Source organism: Cupressus sempervirens, chromosome 5 (genome assembly GCF_028749045.1).
Source record: "Cupressus sempervirens isolate cs-2001-9-10 chromosome 5, ASM2874904v1, whole genome shotgun sequence".
NCBI lineage: Eukaryota > Viridiplantae > Streptophyta > Pinopsida > Cupressales > Cupressaceae > Cupressus > Cupressus sempervirens.
In genome coordinates this window covers 195,318,925-195,338,977 of record NC_143122.1, presented here as the reverse complement: position 1 = coordinate 195,338,977, position 20,053 = coordinate 195,318,925, and the positions used below count along the sequence as shown (strand labels likewise).

At 38.1% G+C, this 20,053-nt stretch overlaps 1 protein-coding gene across 1 annotated transcript in view; it reads left to right on the top strand.

Annotated features, from left to right (window-relative positions):
• Nucleotides 1-20,053, top strand: part of LOC149555057 (uncharacterized) — a 208,787-nt gene that overhangs the window by 53,935 nt on the left and 134,799 nt on the right. Inside the window, exon 9 of the mRNA XM_089829092.1 lies at nt 11,606-11,654. Coding sequence (XP_089685218.1) covers nt 11,606-11,654 — 49 coding nt within the window. The remainder of the gene's footprint in view (nt 1-11,605; nt 11,655-20,053) is intronic.

Sequence of the window (20,053 nt, the reverse complement as noted above, 5' to 3'; positions counted from 1 at the left end):
TGACAAAGAAAAATTCATGGCAGAGGAAGAACAATGGGCCAACCAATAAGCGAAGGTAGTACAAGTGAAGAAGACATGTTTCAAGAGTTATTCGAAGGGGATAGGGCATTGCTATTATACTTCATATCTATATTGGAATGTTAATCAAGACACACATGTGGAGGGAAGTGGCACAAGAAGAAGTTCCTACGAGCATGGTGTGGAATTCCCTCGGATTGAGCCCCACGGTTGACTGGTTGATGAGTTGTCTCCCACGTCTCTTGGCACAAATGTTCTTGGCCCTACAAAACTCACGGGAACATTTTAACAGGGAGAACAAATGCCAACAAATCCTTTAGAGGTTCGATGAAAACAAACAAATACGGGCAAAGGAGTGTGATGAGAATATGCCGCAACACACTCCATATCCTTTGGAGAAAAATAATTAATGCCAAATCTTCTATACTTGACAAAAATCGTAAGGACAAATATACGACTTTGAGGTCATCTAGAGGGCCTTGAGATTAGAACAAGCTAAGCGTAGGCGAAGGTTAAGAAGAGTTGTTGAGGGTTAACTAGAAGGAGGGTTACCCGAGAAGAATCAAGGGAGGGGTGCCACGGTAAGTGAACCTGCTAAAGTTTAAGGGTACGTGAAGAAGAAGGATACTATACAAAAATGAACGAGGACAAATTAAGAAGAAACTAGAAATTGGTTAAGGAACCTGAACCTTGCACCAAGTGTAACCAAGAGTGTTGGAGGGACATAGGGGCGCGGTGGTCAAATATAACCCGTATGGTTCTAATACATCAAGTTTGGGAACTCAAACACTACGACCTACGAACAAAATTGTAGTAATGTTGCAAAAGAAAAAGTTTCCTAAACTCACAAAAGCACAAGGAGGATCCTGTATGACACTGTCAAACATGTGAAACAATTTGGTTGGTTAATGGGGTGGTTGCCATGATGAATGGATTCGATAGATTCTAGCAACTTTGTTTGAAGTAGCCATAGACTGGTACTCCAAAATTGATAAAACCGAAGTAAGTACATGGCATGACTTAAAGAAAGTAGTTCAACACGAAATTTGTTTGGATGGTAATGAAATTTTGATGCAAATGTTGTAGATGGAAGTGCTAGTAAATATCAAAGACCTCCTTAAGACCATGCCACAGTTAAGAACAACATGGTTGAGCATCGTACCCATACCAACCCGTACTATACAACGCATGGTTCGTGGTCGTCAACCCGCGTTTGTAGAGACAAACATCCTTAGGACCATCCTCATAGATACCATTGTTGACGGAGGGGCTGGGGTGAATTTACTACAGAAGAAATGGATTTTTTTTGGGAAGCTGACTCTGTGGCAACCAAATTTTAACTTGGTGGATGCCGATCAACATGACGTCAAGCCGATTAGAACATTGATGGTGTAATGGGGGACAATTCGTACCCAACTCTTCATCCTGAACATTGTTGCAACTCCCCTAAAGAAAAAAAGGATATGATGCCATCTTGGGGAGAAGGTGGCTTGTCACAACATGGGTGAACCATAATTAGAAGAACAACACTTTGTTGATGGAGAGCAAAGGAAAGGAAATATGTTACTAATCTCATTACGCAAAAGGTAAGTGAAGAATTGGCACCCTCCTCAAAGTTTGAGTCTGATGCAGAGGTAGATAGAATAGATGAGGGAAAGCCATGAATGGAACCCAATGAGGAAGGCACTCTGGAACTTGAGGGATGCTCTGAGGATGATTTGGATTGAATGAATGGACTCTTCCATTGGTGAATAGAAGACTATGAGCTATTCCGATGTAATATGTTTCAGGTTGATGAAGAATTAGAGGAATTGTTTCTGCGGGAGTTTGGGGAATATAAGGAGAAAGAAACTCGAGTCAATGAGACTTTGACGCATAATTTTGACAAGGACAAACCAATACACTACAAAGAGCCCTCATTGCAGATTAAAAACCTCAAGGATGAGGTAAACCCTAGAATTATATTGGTAGGGGATGATTGGAATCCAATGCTTAAGACGAAAAAATTTAAAATATTTATAGAGTACAAGAATGTATTTGCATGTACGTTCAAGGACCTAAAAGGAGTACTTCTAGTGTTGTGTGGACATCGATTCCATTAGTGCCTAGAGTTGTGCCGATGTGAAAGTGGCTGTATCGGATGAACAATAATTATGTTGTGAAGCTAGATGAAGAGATAGAAGAAATGCTAGAGGCAAACATCATCTTCAGTGTCCAAGTGGGCGAATGGGTATTACCATCAAATCTGCATTTGTGTGGACTTCAAGTGCTTTAATGTTGTCACCATTTAACACCCCTTCTTTGTACCATTTTCAGACATCCTGGAGAAGGTTTTTAGATATCAAATGTTCATTTATGTATGAATTTTCGGGCTACAATCGAATTTTATCATGGATGAGGATAATCTAAGGACAACTTTCATGGTAGAGGACGATGTGTATGCGTACAATTGAATGCCTTTTGGTCTTTGTAATACACCAATGACCTTTCAAAGGATAATCTTGCAATTTTTGATAAGATGTCGGTGCTAAACTTCAAGTGAATTTTGGATTATTAGTCCATGTACAATGGACAAGAAACACACTTTGTAGACCTTCAAGAGTGCATGGAGAGGTGTTAAACAGCAAGGTTGACACTAAATTTGAAGAAGTGCAGATTCATGGTGCCGTAGGAAAAGTTGTTGGGACACATCGTTTGTAAGATTGGATTGAAAAATTGACCTTGACAAGGTAAGGATAATCTTTGAGATGGAACCCCTCACAAATGTCACTAGGGTAAAGTCATTCCTTGGCCAAATTAGGTACTAGAGAAGGTTTATCAAAAGCTTCGCTCAAGTCTCGTACCCAATGGACAAACTAACACATAAGGGTGAGCAATACACCTGGGGGACGACATAAGGAGAATCCTTCAAAGAGTTCAAGACAAGTTTGGTGGGTGTGCTGATCCTCCCATGTCTGAAATGGGATAAGGAATTCTATTTATACGTGGATGCGTGAAATTTTTCTATGGGTGCTACACTAGCTAAAGTGGATGACCATGGGTTGGACCATCCCATCTACATTATTAATAGATTTCTGTCAAGGCAGAAAGGAACTAGAACACGAGGGAGGACGCCCACGGGATGGTATATGTTGTACAGAAGTTCAAGTACTAGTTGTTGGCAGCCTCATTCACATTCTACGAGGACCACCAGGCTCTAATGTACCTAGTAGATAAACCCATCATCTAAGGAAGGCTCAATAAGTATTTACTTTTGTTGCAAGAATTTACTTTCATAATCATCATACAACCAGGGAAGAGATTTGTGATTGAAAACTAGTTGTAACGATAAGGTCCAGAGAATCGTCAAAAGGGGTCACTGATGACTTTCCCGATGCCCATTTGTTTTACATTGTAGTACTACCCTCATGGTATACAAGCATCAGAGAGCATCTCTCAACATCGTAGTTCCCAAGGGACATGTCACTAGGAGAAAGAAAGAAGCTTGCCTTCAAGAGCATAATATTTCGGTTGATTAACAAAGTACTATACAAAATTGGACCTGTCCAGGTTCTAGGAAGATGTTTAATGGAGGAAGAAATACCTAGTGTTTTGAGAGCATACGAGGGTCCATCTAGTAGACACATGGACCAGACACAACACGAAAGGTGTTTCTTGCAGGCTTGTGGTGGTTCATGTTGTACGACGACACAAGGGAATAGGTCGTAGGTTGTGATACATGCCAGAGGGCCAACAAAACACTGAAGAGTGACTTCATGCCTTTGAACACCTCCAATGCCAAGGAATTGTTTTGAATGGTGGGGATTGTGATGGAATTTCATGGCATGCAATGCTAATTGGTGCATTGTTTATGTTATTATATATTTGGCCGACTTTCTTGAGTGTTCACATGACATGATTTATCTATTTGTGGGTATTCTTATCGATTTAGGTTCTGACCTATATGTTGTAACATGTTTCCTTTATCTTGGATATTGTTTGTTGGATAATCCAACTTGTGGTGGGCGATATTGTATACTAGTAGGGTAGTAGTCCTTGATTTGGGGGAGGCTTGTAGATGGAAGATAGCTGGTAGACTAGCATTTGATTTTGTAAATACTCAAGCCTGTATGCCTGGAAGGTAAGAAGGCTTATGTCCTAAATCTGTAATCTGCATTTGGAGACCAACTTGGTGATGATTGAATTTCCCTTTCCTTATTGGCTGGTATCGTTTTTTCTTTGTTTTGTCATTTTTGCTGTGGTGTTTCTGGCTGCAAGAGTGGACATCCCTTTTGGGCCTTTTTCAGTCCTGATAACTTCATATCTTGCATCTCATTATGCTTCATCAACCTCATGAAATTTAGAGCGCTTTTAGAACCAATTTAAGTAGATTATAATATTACGTAGATAGAGTTGGTTGGTATTGGTTTGGAGGATTTTGACCTAAAGGAGTTTGGCAGTTTGAGTGATGGGTTTTAGTCTATACTTTGGGAATGATGGGAGGCATTGGGCCGTGACCCAATGTATTTTAATTTAGAATGTAAGTACTCTTTTGAATATAAAATAAATTAATGAATATTGAGGATTTCATTTTTGACTGCAATCTGTTTAGTATTCTAAAGATTCATCTGTTGTTCCTAATATATGTTTTTAATAACTGATTCTCCATGTACGATATTACTATTGTAATCCGCTTGCCATCCTCATTACATCTCGAAGTGCCCTTGGTCCTCTCCATTTCTAGTACCAACTCTCCAATCCCCTTGCTCGAAGTTATGGAACTGTGGATTACACCTACATTTCATTTCATCATCTATATATTATCCACCACTTGAACTTACAATTTATTTATGGTTGGATTTGCAAATGTATGCTAGGAATTGTTTATTGCTGCCTAGGTTCTCTTTGCCTTCTGTGTGAAAACTTCCTCATGTTTTTTGAATGTTTTTATTAATAATCTTGTTTTCCCACTTGTGCATTCCTGTAATAACCCGGTCTAGTCTCCAACTGTAATGCTGATGGAATTCAAATAATTGTTTTTGCAATTTTAATGTTTTTCCCTTTCTATGTGTATTTATAAACATATATATGACTCTCAAAATTTGAACACATAATATGCAACACTGGAAATAAATAGAACATAGATTGAAAGCAGCTTCAGATGGAGCAGTTCCAATTATTTAAATATCTATTTGAGAAAGTACACTAATAACATTCAAATCTTTATATAAATTTGAACCTGTATGGAGGAGCAGATTTATTAACCCCGATGGCCAGATTCCAGCCAATAGTGTGAACAGCTATCCTCAATGAGCAAATTGCAGCCTGTAGAATGTTATATATTGCAGATATGCTAAAACTGTGGCCCTAGAACTGGTCTACACACCTTTTCTTTTCAACCATAGGTTCAAATGAATGCCTGACAGCCCAAGTATGCAACACTAGGTGTTGCTGGGCAATGACAATCCAAAATCATGCAACATGGATCACCGATCGAACCCCTAGAACAAAAACTCAGCCTCCTGGATAAATCGCAGGTTAGAGAAAATGCACGTGGTGCTTCAGATTTTCCTTGTGGTGCTTGGAGATGACCTCTGCAATGCTTAAAAATACCAAACGCTGCAATAGGAAGAAATGGCTGCTTCATAATAGCTCACGTGGATCTTCTGATGTAAACCACAGATGTTAAAGAATCTCCCAAACCCTTCACAAATTCAGTCAATACATATTTCTTCCTAGCCACAAGAAGCAATAGAGAAGAAAGCAATTGTATACCTCAGCACAATTGCAAATGCAATCCTCAGAATGAAAATTCAGAATTGAATCTACAATACTTCAACTGTAGATCCCAAACCCTTATACTTCAGCAAGGGCACAAAATTTCAGAACTTCAAAAGTCTCATAAAGACAACAAAAGAAAAATAATATTCAATCGGATGCTTTACTCATCAAAGTGTCACAAAGACAACAATTGAAGAAGCATCAAAATTGAAATCTTACAAAACCTAAGTGATCTTGATGACGAAAGATGATGAATGAACTTGATGGGTTGACTTACTATAAATAGATGCTCCCTCCAAGATTCTTGGAGCCCAAACCAGAAACCCTAAATAAAAAATGAGATCATTACTCAACTCCTCTAACTCAACTGAGCTCATCGGAACCAACAATTGGACTTACAAGTTATAGTAAGTCTATCCAACGGAGCCAAACTACACCACAGTCTAACGGAGACCCTCAAATCCCACTATTAGCTCACGAGGGTCGCGATGGCAAATTGGCCAAGCCAACTGTAGGAACCTACTAAATATGGGGGCATTATAGTCCTTCCTCTCTAAGACTACTTTACCCAGGGCAATCCTGAAGCAAATTGAACATCACAGTCCACTTGAATCCCAAGGGTAGAATTGCATACTATCCTTGCAGTGTACAAGAAACCCCTGTAGCATCATCAACCAAATAATTGATATCAATGACAGAATCATCTGAACCTGACTGTAGGCGTTGATCGTGATAACAACTCATAGGAACTCAATCCAACTGAAATGAGTCGCTATCAAACTAACACTCACACCCAACTGCACTATGGAGATGATAACGAACATAAGTACCTAAATCACTATCACCAACTCCAACCTCTCATAAATTGTCCTGGGTGCATGGATGTTGCAAGTGGTCTAACTTGTTGCAATTGATCCCATCTACAAAAGATGGTGCTAACTCATCCCATAATGGATGGTATGAAATTGGAGCAAACCCATATTGATGTGAAACCAAATTTCTCTACCCATGGGTCAAAAGAGAAGTGATGAGCACTCTAGATAGTGTAATGTCGATAAAAACCCCCATTGTCTGTCAAGGGCTCATCAAACAGGGAATCACGAGATGACTCCAATCTCTAACCCCGAACTACTGGCTGGACAAGATTCTTGGAAACTCTCTCAGCAAACCCAGCCTCAAAATCCCCATTGCAAAGCATTGTAGCCAAAGTCTCTACAATCTTCCCCACTAATCGTCGTATAGCACGAGATCCCCAAATGAGAGTAACCTAAGATACTATGTATGAATCCTCCTGCAACTCCGAACTCTCAAGTAAATACTCTATGAATGACTCAGTACAATATAAATTATCTCTGGAAGCATCAACCTGCTCCCCTGCAATTTACAATTGATCGTTTTGAAAATGTGATAGAGCAAGAATCACACTGCAGTTCTTAATTGATGCTCTCACCTCTTTTGTACCTATTGCACCCATATCCTGGGCAGATGTAAGTGACACATCATCATGCCCCTCATCCCTAATCGTGGAAGCAAACTCACAACCAACCTCAATATGCAATTGAACAGGGTCTGGTGCTGGTGTTGACTGTACACGCTCTAACTCTACAGTAATCTCATCCAATCGTGATTGTGACTTTTGAAGAGCCAACCGAATACATTGAAAAGAGTCCATGATCACCTAAAGCACTTGCGTGAGCTTAGTCACCTCCTCCTCTTTCCCTAGCAATGCCTAATAACATGTGCTACCCCACTCCATAAGGTAGTCCCTACTAGCAACTAACTATTAGTAATAATGCTTCAAAATCTTGACAAACTCTCGAAGCGCATGAATCTTTGATAGGGAAAGTCTACTATCACCGTGCTCATCTAACATAGGAGCACCCCCACCATATGCACCTAACATCTATGAATCGCATCATGATGCTCAAAAGCTGTGGAGATGTCACCATTGCTCACCTTCAACTGACTAGCTACATGATGCCTCTGTAACCCTTGACTCCAATGTAAGATATTTGTCTGGCTAAATTTACCGTGATACAAAACTGAATCAAAGTTGCTCACCACATGATTGCTAACTGCATGTGTGCTACCATCCTCGCACACATCTGCAACCAAGATACAACTGCTAGGTACCTCAACCGACACATCCTATGAAGAAGCGAAAGCCCACGCAGTATCGAATTCCTCAAATGACTCTACTTCCTCATCAATAGAAAGTCCCTGTAAATCCTGATCGTGGGACCCATCCAAAATCTCCTTGGAGTCATCACCTAATATCTGGCAAGGGATATCACAACTCATAGCATCATCTAACAAATCATCAAAGGTGTCCATACTCTCTATATCCACTTCTCCTAATAGAGGTTCAATTGCCATCCCCTGACTTTGCACACATGACTCAACGCCAGGCTGTGAATCAATAATGCTAGATCATGATCCAACACCCACTAAATCTACTGTAATACCTAGATCACCAACATCACAGCTGGGTGACTCCATACATGCATCGGTCCCACTTGAGGAAGTAGTTGCTTCATGCACTAGAGCAACATTATGACAACTGACATATAAATCTCCAATAACAATCTCCTTCTCGAGAGAGCCTGGCGAATTAATGGTAACAATTCCATTAACTGTCTCTGCACTAACTGCAGCAACAACTCTAGGAGCCTCAACCTACTGGAGCTCAATGAAATGGTCCACCAAAGGCACTGACACATCCACATGTCTCTGTGTGGAGCGTTCGTCATCAAGACTGCACATAGGACTACATGCGTCATACTAAATATAGGTACATCTGCATCATGGACACCTGTCCGAGAAAACTCAAGCTTCTTTCTGTGCAACCTCGACATGGACCTTCTAAAGGAAGAATCCATATACCTCGCTGCCCTGTCAACCGCCTCAGGATCTCACGGTCTTGCCACCAACCTCTATTGGTGAACATTAAGTCTCTCCAATACTATTCCTCAAAGCATTTATTTTCTCATTGTTTTCCACACTGCTCCGTCGGCTCCTAGAACTACTAGGCCTTCTGTATCTGTCCATATCTAGTATGTGCAAGAGTGCTGCTCACTTTGAATACAACAATAAATCTGAATTAATAAATATATTCATACACCACAGGATGGTAGGAAACCGCTTTGATACCACTGTAGTAACCCGGTCTAGTCTCTACCTATAATGCTGATGGAATTCAAATAATTGTTTTTGCAATTTTAATGGTTTTCTCTTTTTTGTGTTTTCATGAACATATATATGACTGAGAATTTGAACACAAATAATATGCAACGCTGGATGAAAGCAGCTTCAGATGGAGTATTTACAATTATTTAAATATCTAGTTGACAAAGTACAATAATAAGATACAAATCTTAATGTAAGTTTGAATCTGTATGGAGGAGCAGATTTATTAACTCCAATGGCAAGATTCCAGCCAATAGTGTGAACAGCTATCCTCAAAGACCAAATTGCAGCCTGTAGAATGTTATATATTTGCAGATATGCAAAAAATGTGGCCCTAGAACTGGTTTGCACTCCTTTCCTTTTTAACCCCAGGCGTAAATAAATGCCTGTCAGCCCAAGTATGCAACGCTAGGTGTTGCTGGGCAATGACAATCCAAAATCATGCAACGTGGATCATTGATCCAACCCCCAGATCAAACACGCGGCCTCTTAGATAAATCACAGGTTAGAGAAAATGCATGCGGTGCTTCAGATTTCCCACGTGGTTCTTGGAGATTACCTCAGCAATGCTTAAAAATACCAAACGCTGCAATAGGAAGAAATGGCTGCCTCTAAATAGCTCACGTGGATCTTCTGATGTAAATAGCAGATGTTAAAGAATGTCCCAAACCTTCACAAATTCAGTCAATACAGATTTCTGCCTAGCTACAACAAGCAACGATAGGAGAAGAAAGCAATTGTTTACCTCAGCACAATTTCAATTGCAATTCTCAAAATGAAAACTCAGAATTGAATCTACAATACTCAACTGTAGATTCCAAGCCCTTATACTTTTGCAAGGGCACAAAATTTTAGAAGTGCAGAAGTGTCACAAAGACAACAAGAGAAAAATAATATTCATTCAGATGCTTTACTCATCAAATGGGCTCATATTTATAATCTCCGAATGGTACAACTTTCCCAAATGAACTCCACTTAAGAAGCAATTGCAACATAATTAGATGAATTATAACAATAATTCACCCATCTTGCGAAAATTACTGAAGACGCATCAGAATCAAAATCTGGCAACACCAGAGTGATCTTGATGATGAAAGACGATGAATGAACCTGATGGGGTGACTTATGATAAATAGATGCTCCCTTCAAGATTCTTGGAGCCCAAATCAAAAGCCCAAAATAAAAACTAAGAGCATCACTCAAGTCCTCTAACTCAACCGAGCTCATCGAAATAGATAGTTTGACTTACTATAAATAGTAATTTATAGTAAGTCCCTCCAACAGAGCCAAAGCACACCTTAGGCTACTGAAAAGGCTATAACCCCACGAAGGAGACCCTTAAATTCCACTGTCAACTCACGAGGGTCTTGATGGTGAACTCACCAAGCCAACTGTAGGAACCTGCTAAAAATGGGGACGTTATAGTTCCCGCTTCTTGCTTGGTTACCACTTCGATTTAACCATGCACTATAACTTCTCGATTACCAATTTTTCAAGCTTTCTTTGGTGACAACAACTATAACTGCACTTTACCGCTCAAAAAAGATTAAAAACTTTAACTCTTTAGGTGCTTAGGAAAAGGTCTTTGCATCTTGATTTGTTTGCGGGTTTAAACCTGTAGCCAAATTTAGTTCAATCCTAGAGAGAATATGCCAAGGAAGAGCTGTTTGAATGGAACAAGACGCGAATAATTTCTTGAGAAACCAAAATTTAGAACTATTCTATAAAACATGCAACAATGTGCCTGCTTTCATGCTCTTTCACTCATCAGTTTGAGGTGGCATTGCAGCAGAGGGATTTAAGTAACCCGGTCAAGAGAAAAATTGAAAGCCATATTACTTTATTCAGGATTTATAAATATATCAGTGAGCAGTTTCTTGAGGACTGAATTAGATTCTTGGTTAAATATGGATTAACCATTGAAGATAAGAGTATTAAACTGCAACTAACAAAATATATTTGATTTATGCTAGTTTCCATTTTAAACACAAACCATTTGAGCATGAGAAAGTAAAAGCTAGAAAAATAAGTCATTAAACATTTATCTAATGGGTTGGGCTGATTGTCAAATTTATCCAATAATTCGATTATTGCTTGGGCACATTATGTGTGAATTAAAATTTGACTGTAATTTCTTTTAAATATGTCTATACATTGACCTGTTTTGGACATAATTGCTCACCTTGAGATACAGGTACTACAGCTGCCTAGCAGTGCATTCATTCATAATCTCTCTCTATGGAGAAATTGATGGCATAAAATTGGGCAAAGCACTCAAGGTCTCAGTGACGCTCTCGTCTGCATCTTACCTTAGCTGTGCACAATATTATCATTGAAGATTCTGTTCACATTTCTCTCTGTCCAAAAACCCTCTAGAATAGTATAGGAACTATATCATATTAAGTTGTGTAGAATAAAATATTATAGTATGTTACAGAGACAGGATAGAAGAGTGTTGTGATTTTGATCATTAGCTGTGTTATTCTTTAAACAGCCAATTAGTTGGATTGCTACTATTAAACATTTATCTTTGTTCTTTGGACAATCTTAAAAGTAATTTGGTTGAAACATATCTGGTTTTTACATGCTTAAAACACGAAGTAATCTTATGATCATTGAAGCATTTTTCTATATTTTGCAGATAAAACCGTCTGATGTTCTTGGTCCTCCTCGTAGGGGTCGCAAAGTTGGTAAGTTATCTGCATAGCATTACACTTCTGCTTGTTGTGAAAGCTACACTTGTTGACAAACAATTGATATATATTTGTTGAACTTCTGATACATTTTTAATAAATCACTTAGCCCAATTAAAAATTTATTCCCGTGTTACTACTGATAATGATATTGAAATATGTCTGTTATTTAAGATAAGTATATTGACTACTGATAATGATATTGAAATAATTCTGTCATATAAGATAAGTATATTGACACTGCTCATCATTTTGCAATGAAGATAGGTATGGTATACCTTTGATTCAAATTGGATTGTTTTGTAATGTAATTCACTTTACATGCTATAGCCCTATTATAAATGCTGAGAACATTGATATCACAGATGTGTATAATTATGGGAAGATCATTTTTGCATAGAATTTGTCTCTCAAATCTAGTCAAATTAAGTTTTTTAAATTCTTAGAACAGTGTATAATTGGATAAAAAGTTTTAGGAATGTGTAATGATACTTTAGAGGTTGTTGCTATGCTATGGTAAGTCTTAGAGACAAGTTAAGCAGGATAAATTCTGCCCCCTCGAATTCACAATAGGCTTGCCCACATCCAAAAACTGTGCTGAGAACAAATATAAACAGAAAGGATTATGGGTATGGGAGAAGTCATTACATATGGGTCTGCTCATGATTGTAACCTTTCTTGCAAAAACGAGCTGAAACTAATGTCCCGATGCAGACTGAAGTTTGGTTGTGATTCTATTGAGTTTTTTTCAAGCTTTTAGCATGCCTGGATTAATAAAGAGCCCTCAAAAAATGGTGAACAATTAATCTAGACTGAAGAGTTTAATATTTTCTTATAGAATATTGAGGCATAGTTTGAAAACTCGGACTTGGATTTGACTCAGCAACCAAAATTTTTTACTTGGATTCGGCACTCATCACAGGGTCAGGAAAAAAATTTGTATAAACCCAGCCAAAAAACATTTGTCCTAATTACACACAAAAAAAGAACCAATGTTTTTAGTGAAAATAAAACTCTAATTTGACTATCAATTTGTCATAATTCAAAAACAACACGTCATATGATACTTGAACTCTGTAAATTTAAAAAACTTGTCGCTATGTCTAGTATGTTCATGTGCCAAAGAGTGCTGAAAATATGCACAGAGGAAGGAGAATACATCAAAGGAGATATCTTGAAGATGCAAAAAACAAAAAACAAAGACAGGTTTCTGGTTGTATGCCATAGCCTTATGACTTTCAACCCATGTTTCTCATTCATAGCATATTGGAGGGGCATGGATGCAGCTTTCCCACAGTAAATATTGTTGCTATATTTGTTAAAGTTCACATAGTTTGTTAGTATTTTGTGGATTATTATAATATATTAATTGTTCATATATGTGTGTGTTGAGTTGCCATAAACAACTCATATATTTGGAGGTTATTTTTCCTCTAAAATATTGTAATTTCTCCATTGATGTGAGTTTTTTTCCACTACATACAAATTCAAATTCCTATATTCTCAGATGAAATACCAAATCTTAAAACTCTCTCTTGAATAAGGATGTTCGTATGCGAAATAATGTATATGTATATGAATTGTGTGATCGAATGAGACAATCTCAAGCTTCCTTCTTATTGTGGACTTCCACTCAGTTTTATGATGTGATTTATTGGTTATTAGAAGGGGACTTGTGTTGTTCATCTAAGTTGCCGGTACGGTATAGGTACGAGAACGTTGGTACGATATGCTGGTACAAATTTTTTTGGAGGGCAGTTTGGGTACATTTGGGTATGCCCATAAAGAAAAACATTAAAAATTATAACTATATAAATATTTGCAGGCTTAAAATTAAAAAGAAGATTAAAATTCAGAATACCATTGATCATACATGGTAAACAAACTTAGAGCTGCCTTTAATATTAAAAATCTAAAATATATGAAAACATGAAATTTATGACAGTATTTGTTTACCATACAAGGTAAATAGATATTTATTGTATTCAAAGACCCAAATATGACATAGAACAAGATAGTACTTTATTCATACAAGAAGAGTATACAATCACGAGTACAACTATATTGATGGATCCACAGTTTAATAGGATGATATTCATATATATCCCGAAGGGGCAACTCAACCATCGCACAACCTTTCGGGTACTAACTAATCCTGTCGACTTTGTTATACTTTTGCCGATAACATCACCCCCCCCAAAAAAAGAGTCATCTCCAAACGACAAAATGGAGACCACTAAGTACCTCAAAACATGACTAGGTAGGAGGGTGCAACTATGCTTGTAACTTGTGCACCTGTTGAGTCCTTGTCCTCAGATTTGCCACCTCCTGCATCTGAATCTCTAAAGCTTTCTTCATCATCTCTTCTCTATTCCCAAGCTCCAACTCTTTTTCTTCTGTAGTCGACTGTTTGCTTGCTTTGCTTCTCCAAGCTGAGATAAGAATGTTGCCTTCTCTGATTGCTTTTCTTGTTTAACTGCCTCCAACTGGGCAATGAGTGCTGCCCGTTCTGACTCCCAAGCTGATTGCTGTGTAGCCAACCTTCCTTCTACTACCTCTAATCGGGTAACTGTCTCTTCCCAAGCCCTCTTTGCTTGGAATGTGCACACCTAAAGTGGCCAAATGAGATGTCGCAGAGAGGGCAGGCCGTGGAAATAGTAGTAGTGTTGCGGTGATAACTCAGACCTCATCATTTTCCATCTGTGTGCTATCCTCATCCTCCTCATCCGTCTCACTATTATCATCATCGGATGATGTCTCCTGCTTGCCGTTATTTGTGTTCCTGTGCTTTGAGCCTACGTCTAACTCCTGCCTAAGTTGCTTCTGCCTGACCGTGGTCTTCTACCCACTTGGTGTGTTTAAATGCTTCCATTGCATAATGGGGGGCTCACCTGGAGCGAGTTGGCTAGGCTTGACCTCCAGCTTGTCAATGAAAATCATTCATGTCATAGTATCAAGGAACAATCCAATGGTGTAATGGGCATATAAAACGTCTTGTGCTGCAAGGTCATGCATTCAAATATGCATTCCGCAGGTACTGCTGCCCAATCATACACCTTCCCATTCATAATTTTGTTCATCATCGCTACCTGCTAAATAGAAATATCTGAAGCGCAACTTGATCCCGTTAGCCTGCTTTTAACCAAGTCCATCAGGCAGTGCCACTCTCCCTCCTGAATGTTGGATTTTTTCAACCCTTTGCCTTTAGAAGTTTCTACCAACGCTTCTTTTTCTGTTTGAGATAGTTTGCCGCAGACCAACTCTATCAGTGTAATGTCCCCGTTTTTGGTAGGTATACATAGTTGATGGAGTTAGCTCATTATAGTGACCCTTGTGAGCTGATAGGGTGTTTTGGGGGTCGTAGCTGTAGATTTACAATTTTTAGTAAGTCTATTTTTGGCAGTGCAGTGGGTGGCTTCGACAGTTGGTCATCACCTGCAGTAAATAAAGTTAATAATTGTTTGAGCTCTTATTTATTCATTAATTATTAAGTTGCATTATTATAATAATGACATTAAGTGATATTTCTAAAAAGTGTGTTGTAAAGTTTCTAGTGTTGTGTTCTTTTGGGAAATTTTCACAATTTTTGAAGTGGTGTTTTTTAGGAAACTTTGGCCAACGAAGGATTATAAATGAAAGCTCATTTCATTGGGAAAAACATGCCTGAAATTATATTTGCTTTTGTTGCCTTTGTGGCTTTTTCCTGAGTTTTGTATTGTGAGCCCTTGCTGAAATATAAGGGTCTCTGAGTGCTGATGTTTGAAGCCACTGCTGATGTATAGTGGTTTCACTGGTCAAATCTCCTATCTGCCATTGTCTGTGTTTGGGAGATTGGCGTTATAGTTCTGGGATCCATCTTTGAGTATTGTGGAAAATTGTTGCTGCTGTATAGCAATTTGCTTGGTCTCCTACTATATTTCTGTGACTAAGGAGAGTCAGATTATGAGCATTTGATATTGTGGTAATCTGAATTTTCTAGTAACCTGTGGAATTCTGAAAGTGGGGGACGTTATTAATTTTTTGAGGTTTGCGTTTTGACTGGCAGCATTTTGAGCTTGGGCATTGTGCTATATTAAGGCTAGTGTTTCATCCTTGGACTACAGGTGATTGTCACTGTGTTTTGCGTTTATTCTTCTACATCTTGGAAGGTGAATTGACACGTGTGGCAGCATATTCAAAGAGCCACGTGTTAGTAGTGAGAACCCTCACTTGTGGCCGGCCTATTTTTTTTCCAAACTTCAGGCTTCTAATTGATGACTAGGAGCATGATTTCATATTGGAGAGCAACCAATATCAGTGGCTGTAGGTTGGCAAAGAAGAGCTAATGTTGATTGATACAAGGGACAGGAGTGTGGGACAACTAGTCAAATTTGATCACAATCCAAGTGCTAATTATTAGTATGTAAATCTGGTTAATTTTTAAAGCAAATAAAGAGCAATGTGGTTATAGTTTGATTTCTATATATCAACATTTTAAATTTCTTGAAGTTTCTGAAATGAATTAAAATCGTGAGTGGTGCAACTTCTGATATGGTGACTAAGATTTATAACATTATTAATAGTGTTAACAATTATCTACCAATTGTTTGACAAAATGGTAGAACTTTTGATTAGTTAAGGCAATTGATGTGTCATGGTTTAATTGTTGAACTATAACTGGCTAGGGCTTTTTACAATTAGGCATGCCTTTGCCTCCCAACTCAATTTCTTAGGTTTTCCATCAATCTTCTTGCCTCCTTGTGCATGTCCTGGTATGCCAAATACCTTTGTAAAGTTTGCTGCCCTCAAAGAAATTACCAGGTCTTGCTCTAGGTAGGAAAATGAGCTTGTTCTAGAAAACTTGACATAAATGTCTATCATCGTTCGTAGGAAGCCCTCATACTCTTGTATGCAAAAGACTGGCATTTAGATTGCCTATTCTACCTGTGCCTTCCTTATTTTGGTTTTTAGCAGGTGATCATCCGGGGTATCTTGCCACCGTTTCCTGCACTCCAAACCATTCAAACCTTCAATGGATATGTTCCGAGGTGTGAGATGCATTGTTGCAGCTGTTTGTGCTTGGTATTTGCCTTTCTTTTTACTCGAGCTCGTGCCTACTGCAATGCGGACTCCTGATGGTAGTGTCTGCACATTCGTATTCATTCTCTTACTGGTAGCAGAATCTTCTTCTAATTTCTTTTTCCAGGCTCTCTTCCTAGTTGACTGCATGACTATCTTCTCATTTGTCTTTTTGTGTGCACAAAGTGGTTAGGGTGTTTTGCTTCTCCTCTGGAATGGCTCTACACAACTCCTTCATAAAACTCCTTTGGAAGAGTTCATTACGGCTAAGACGGTACAAAAATTATGTTTTGGAAGAGTTTACATTACCGTCCGTTTGGTGCAATTCAGTAGTGGGCAATGCCCATACGGTGTCTCTATAGCTCCTTATAAATACCATTGGCATTGTTCTCCCGTCCTTTGTCTGCCTAAAATGTTCTATGATGTTATGGTGTTGTCTTTCTAAGAGTTCTACGATGTACGATGTTGTCTTTGCCCAGAGTTGTACAGTGTTGTTTTTATGTGTCGACCCTTTGCATTGCTGCCATACGGTCCTTTAATTGCTCCTGCTATGCAATGTTTTCTTTAGATGTACAGTGTCTTCTTATTGTGCAGGGTGTCGTATGGCCACATGGTGTCTTGTTATGTGCAGGCCACATGGTGTAGTGTCTCTTTACTATACTGTATCTCTCGCTTCTCCTCCTTGCCTTTGTCATACAATAAATTGTGGTTGTACGTTTGTGCATTGGTTGTTGTACAATGTCCTTTCTTGGACCGTATGGCTTGCTATAACTCCTTATCTTTTTTACTCTTGTTGGACTTTTTCCATACAATGTTTTTAAATTGAAGGCCGAGTATCTCAAATATTTGCTTTTCTAACAATACACAAGAGGTATATGACTTCAAGTTATAAAATATTAGGCAAGTTCATTAAATAATCTCGCATAGTTGGTTCTAATGTGAAGACGCAATAATTCTTCTTAAAACTGGAAATTACATCCCTCAATTAATTGTCTCATCTCCCCCACATTTATATATTGTTTGCCGACTAATATCAAAATTGTAGAGCTTGTGAACTAATTAATTCCCACGGCGCTATAGTCTTGTGAATTATTAATATATATTTATATTGTTATTATTATATATATTTTTACATTCTACCTGAATCGTTCGTTTGGGTGTCGTTATCTCTTCGTGCTTCATTCCTCTGGTGGTAAATTTTTAACTTTGAACTATTTACTGGGTCGATCACTTCCCATCCAACGTCCATAGCTTGATCGCTCCATTATCACCAACTTCACGATCTTATATGGCTAGACCCACTTCACCTTGAATTTGTCGGGTTTGATCTCATTATGTGAGACCTCTCCCTAAGACTCTCCATGTTTCCCAACTTGTTGTCAATTGCTATTCGTAAGCTTGGTGCCATGAACTCCGCTGGTACCATAGCCTCCTGACCATACATTAACTGGAAGGGGGTGTATCCAGTGGTGACCTTGTAGGAGGTACGGTATGCCCATAATGTCGATGGCAACTTCTCTTCCCAATCTTTGCTTTCAATTCCGCAAGATTTATATATTACTGAAACCAAGATTTTGTTTGTTGATTCTGTCTGCCTATTCTCTCTCGGGTAGTATGGGCTCAAAAGGGGATGGTAAATTTTAAATTTTGTCATAAGTAGTCTGATGACAAAATGCTCTCCGCGGTCGCTTGTCAGCTGAATTTGTATTCCGTACTTTGTAATGATTTGTTCATATATGTTATCGGCAAAAGTATAACATTATTCAATTCGTTGTTCATTGGTTCAACATTAAAATAACACACTTAGTAATGACTAATTACGTATCAATGATATAGGCATCATATAAGATCGTCAACGCCAACATCAACATCAGAATACCATAGATCATACATGCTGAACAAACTCAGAATCGCCATTAATATAAAAAATTAAAAATATGTCAAAACATGAATTTTATGATAGTATTCAATTCATTTTTCATTGGTTCAACATTAAAAGAACACACTTAGTAATTACTATATGCATCAATGATATAGGCATCACATAAGATCATCAACATTATGATGTATGTAGCACTACAAGTTATTAGGCAAAGTGGATGATAACACATTCGATGTCCAACAATGAGGCTTCCCCCACATTTATTCTTTTCCTCCAAGAGGTTGGCCTCCTTCTAGAAGAAATAAAAATAATATTTAATTTCACTTTCTAGAAGATTCACCCTTTCTTACAATAATAATTACTTGCACTTTAAAGTAATATTAAAAATATAATTAATACTAAAAAGACTTCTTCTTTTGCTTCTTGTTGAAAAGAGGTAAGATATTTGTCAATTGAGTAGGGCTATGTTGTGTATATGTTTATTCTTTTGTTCTTGCGAATCATTTCATTTCTATTTTCAGATTTGCATAATGTATATGATGTGCTCCTATCTTTCGTCTTATTTCTCCAAGTTGCATATTTAAGTACTTCGCTTTACTTTTATATGTAGTCGAGATTAAAAACCCCATTATTCAAAGAAACTATCAAAGAAAGAGAGCTAGACCCCACTTCCACGCTTAAACGCATTCCATCCACACTTTTCATGCCATTGCCGCATGACTTAAACTCATGATAGTGGTTGCTTACACATACAGTTATAATGAAAACACTAACATTTCATTATAAGAAGATGTTATACCATCCATTTCCATGTATTTCCCATGCAACACCCTTGCTGTCCGCATATGCAATCACACTCCAAAAAGTCATTTTTGCGGTTTTCCCACCATAATTCAGTATAAGGAGATGTTATGCCATCCATTTTTATGCATTTTGCTTGCAACACCCTTGCTGTCCGCATTTGCAATCACACTCCAAAAAGTTGTTTTTGGGTTTTTTTTCTACCATAAAAACATATATTTTTGACCCCAAACGTATGCATTCAGTCTTTGATCTTGGAATTTCCACCCTTACCTCGTATGCAAAATGTTCCAAACACACTCGTCCACTCGAAATGTGCAGTGGATCCTCTTCTTGTGTTGTAGAATTTTCATGTCACAGTTGCTTGCGCTCACAAACTTGACGTGACAGAGGAGATTGTACTAGGTAAAAGAAAGGTAAAGCAAAAAGTTAAGTATCATAACTCCATACCTCTTTCACAAGTCACTTCGTATTGTGAAGATATCATACTAATATCTCACACTTCGATAGTGAAGACTTTTTGAAGAGTAAACATTGCTGATACATGTTTACCGCATGGGTTAATTAATAATTGCACACAGATAAAGAATACGAACACGAACAACAAAACTCTCATTATTATTCGCATATGCCAAGATATTACATTAGGTTCTGA